Here is a 4,126-nt window from a genome sequence, read left to right on the forward strand (position 1 = left end):
AACGTACCTGTTTCACAAAGTTGACGATGTAACCGTTGAAAAATTCTATGATCCGGCATTCGTCGATTAGGATACTCCGCGCGATACATTCGTAACGCAGCTCTGGCGTTACCATTTGCACGGCCGTACATGTAATGCATGTCTGCTTTTTCTGCATACGTAAAGTCACCCATCGTCTACGGCAGCACAATTGTGAATGGCGCTTGTCCCTACTGCGATACATCATGTTCATCTACTGCCCTCTACCGGCAGTGACACCAACCGATCACTCCATTTCTAGTGTTGGGCTAAACTGCGATTTTCCGATATCAGTGATTTCTGTGAATGCTACTTTTCAGTATCTGTTATTCTTAACTGTGATTTGTCGCAGTTAAGAAACCTAATTCGCGTATCCCTCCGCCACTGCTATTTCCGCGACTTCCGCGACTTCCGCGACTTCCGCGACTTCCGCGACTTCCGCGACTTCCGCGACTTCCGCGACTTCCGCGACTTCCGCGACTTCCGCGACTTCCGCGACTTCCGCGACTTCCGCGACTTCCGCGACTTCCGCGACTTCCGCGACTTCCGCGACTTCCGCGACTTCCGCGACTTCCGCGACTTCCGCGACTTCCGCGACTTCCGCGACTTCCGCGACTTCCGCGACTTCCGCGACTTCCGCGACTTCCGCGACTTCCGCGACTTCCGCGACTTCCGCGACTTCCGCGACTTCCGCGACTTCCGCGACTTCCGCGACTTCCGCGACTTCCGCGACTTCCGCGACTTCCGCGACTTCCGCGACTTCCGCGACTTCCGCGACTTCCGCGACTTCCGCGACTTCCGCGACTTCCGCGACTTCCGCGACTTCCGCGACTTCCGCGACTTCCGCGACTTCCGCGACTTCCGCGACTTCCGCGACTTCCGCGACTTCCGCGACTTCCGCGACTTCTGCGACTTCTGCGACTTCTGCGACTTCTGCGACTTCTGCGACTTCTGCGACTTCTGCGATTTCTGCGACTTCTGCGACTTCTGCGACTTCTGCGATTTCTGCGATTTCTGCGACTTCTGCGATTTCTGCGACTTCTGCGATTTCTGCGACTTCTGCGATTTCTGCGACTTCTGCGATTTCTGCGACTTCTGCGATTTCTGCGACTTCTGCGATTTCTGCGACTTCTGCGATTTCTGCGACTTCTGCGATTTCTGCGACTTCTGCGATTTCTGCGACTTCTGCGATTTCTGCGACTTCTGCGATTTCTGCGACTTCTGCGATTTCTGCGACTTCTGCGATTTCTGCGACTTCTGCGATTTCTGCGATTTCTGCGATTTCTGCGACTTCTGCGATTTCTGCGACTTCTGCGATTTCTGCGACTTCTGCGACTTCAGCGATTTCTGCGACTTCAGCGATTTCTGCGATTTCTGCGATTTCTGCGATTTCTGCGACTTCTGCGATTTCTGCGACTTCTGCGATTTCTGCGATTTCTGCGACTTCTGCGATTTCTGCGACTTCTGCGATTTCTGCGACTTCTGCGATTTCTGCGACTTCTGCGATTTCTGTGACTTCTGCGATTTCTGTGACTTCTGCGATTTCTGTGACTTCTGCGATTTCTGTGACTTCTGCGATTTCTGTGACTTCTGCGATTTCTGTGACTTCTGCGATTTCTGTGACTTCTGCGATTTCTGTGACTTCTGCGATTTCTGTGACTTCTGCGATTTCTGTGACTCCTGCGATTTCTGCGACGTACCACCGTATGAAAAAGTTACATCTGTCCACACAGAAAATTGCATCTCAACAAATCTGTCATTGGTAAGTATGTTTTACGTTTATTCTTCCGTTGGCTTTAATTTTGTATTAAAGAAACAACTGTGAAAATATTAATAGTGTAATTAATATGTAAGTAGCTGCACAGTACCGTAATAGTTCGTGTTTAGAAAATGAATTCTAACATATTGTTATGTTCATAGGTACCTGAACTACATTTCAGTCACTCAGTAAAGTGATAATTCAAAATATCATTGTCAACAGAGCTGAAGAAATTGTCAGTCTTTAGACCGTTTTCGTCAGACGAGAGGTTAGTTTCTAAGCGTTTTGATGGACTTCATTACTTCAGTGAGATCGTTCTTGCGAATGTGATATAGCAAATATTAGCAAATGTGATATAGCAAATATTAGCAATGTACTCTGTCAATTATATTGCTAGTAAAGTGACAGCAAAAATTGTTTAACAATCCTTGTGTTTTTGCAGACGCAGTTCTGACTGATTACTGTTTGCTGTACATATCTATCCACATCAAGGCTGTTGAGAGAGACTCGTGAAGATTCAAGGCAGCTCTTAGAGGATTTGGAGTTTAAAAGTGAAATAATTATGAAATAAGTGTGTGACTGATTAAAGTGTTTTATTGAAGTTGTTGTGCGATTTTAAAGGAATAATAAATGTTAAATACATTGAGTGAATAATAAAAATGTTATTTTCCACATGTTAAGCCGTCCTATACCCGTAATTTTCCGCCACTTATTTATTGGTAAACACTTGTTGGATACCGACGTGCCGCCCCCCCCCCCTTTCTCGCCAATCTTGGTGTGACACTGACCTGTAACATATCCCAAAGTCCACAATATGCATTTTGAGGCTGTTGATATGAAAGTGGGAAGTACAGATCTTCCAGTTAAATCAGGAATAGCTTAAGTGCATTACTTGAAAGTGACACAGGGAAAGCTTACTTATGTAGGTGGTAGTAGTGTCGGCAAAAAGTTCTTGTGTGTGAAGTTGCCATGTAGAACACCAGGTGTAAAACTTTTCTCCCGAGTCTTGAACTGTGTCGGAACAAAAGTGAGGCATTCATATGACTGTTTTCATTTCTCTACACTTATACAGATGTCTGAGTTCTGCTGTGTTAACATTGCAAAGTCCTGTAGGCATGTGGAGTATTAACCAAAACTGTCATATTGGAAGCAGAATCAAACACATTTGTTACGTTACTTGATATTTTCAGGAGAAAAAGGCAATGTTGCTTCTTATTAATATAATACATTCAGAGTCACAGCAGTATTTGACCAACCATAACTGATGCTGAATGTGTATGTCGTCATATAATATGAAGGGCTTATTTCAATAGTGGTACAAGTCCATTACCTACACTTTTCTGTCTATAATGCTTCTGAAGTTAGCGATCCAAACAAACATAAATAAAGGTTCATCTCTAGCAAGAAGCCATATGCTTGAATATTTCTGGTATCTCAACTGCAGATTTTTCAGCACTCATTTAACTTTACGACTCTATATCTCAAAATAACAAAAATGGACTTGTACCACTATTGAAATAAGCCCTTCATATGCACACACAGCACATCGATCTCGTGAGGCACAAGGCTCTCATAACGAAGTACGTACGTCGGTCAACAGATGACACTAGGAAAAGTATGTTAACTGCGCTTTTTAGTTGCTACTTGCGACTCTTAGTTGCGATTTGTCACAGAAATCGCAGTTTGACTCTGTAGCGAATAGCGTAGTATGAACTTTGCTCAACAGATGGCAGTGCTAACTGCGCTTTTTAGTTGCTACTTGCGACTCTTAGTTGCGACTTGTCACGGAAATCGCAGTTAGACTCCATAGCGTACCGCAGAGATGGACGTAGTACGAACTTTGACCCACAGATGCCACTGTTAACCGCGCTTTTCAGTTGCTACTTGCGACTCTTAGTTGCGACTTGTCACGGAAATCGCAGTTAGACTCCATAGCGTACCGCAGAGATGGACGTAGTACGAACTTCGGCCAACAGATGCCACTGTTAACCGCGCTTTTTAGTTGCTACTTGCGACTCTTAGTTGCGACTTTTCACTGAAATCGCAGAAAGCAGTGCTAAATTCGACCAATAGATGGCTCACGTCTTTGAATGTGAAATACTACTTGCGACTGCTAACTGTGACTGAAATCGCAGTTAGATTCTGTAAAGTTGCTACTGTGATATCTGTGACTTCTCAGTCACTGCGATTTCTAACAGATACGCGATTTCCTGCCCACCACTATCCATTTCTCTTTCCCCTGTTTACGCCTCACCGCGTCACCTGCGACTATACATTCCTATACAATAAATCCTTGTTACAATGTCCTGTACCTACCATTAAAGTTTGTACCATGAATTCGGGACCACC

The 4,126-nt window shown here is 44.9% G+C and overlaps 1 protein-coding gene across 1 annotated transcript; it reads right to left on the bottom strand.

Annotated features, from left to right (window-relative positions):
* Window positions 1–405: 405 nt before the first annotated feature.
* Window positions 406–1,704, bottom strand: LOC126456269 (uncharacterized protein DDB_G0284459-like; the record flags this gene model as incomplete). Its single annotated transcript, XM_050092020.1, has 1 exon — window positions 406–1,704. A coding segment is annotated over one exon (1,299 nt), but the record flags the coding sequence as incomplete, so codon positions are not given.
* Between the last annotated feature and the right edge of the window lie 2,422 nt (window positions 1,705–4,126).

Source organism: Schistocerca serialis, chromosome 2, assembly GCF_023864345.2.
Source record: "Schistocerca serialis cubense isolate TAMUIC-IGC-003099 chromosome 2, iqSchSeri2.2, whole genome shotgun sequence".
NCBI classification, from domain to species: Eukaryota; Metazoa; Arthropoda; class Insecta; order Orthoptera; family Acrididae; genus Schistocerca; species Schistocerca serialis.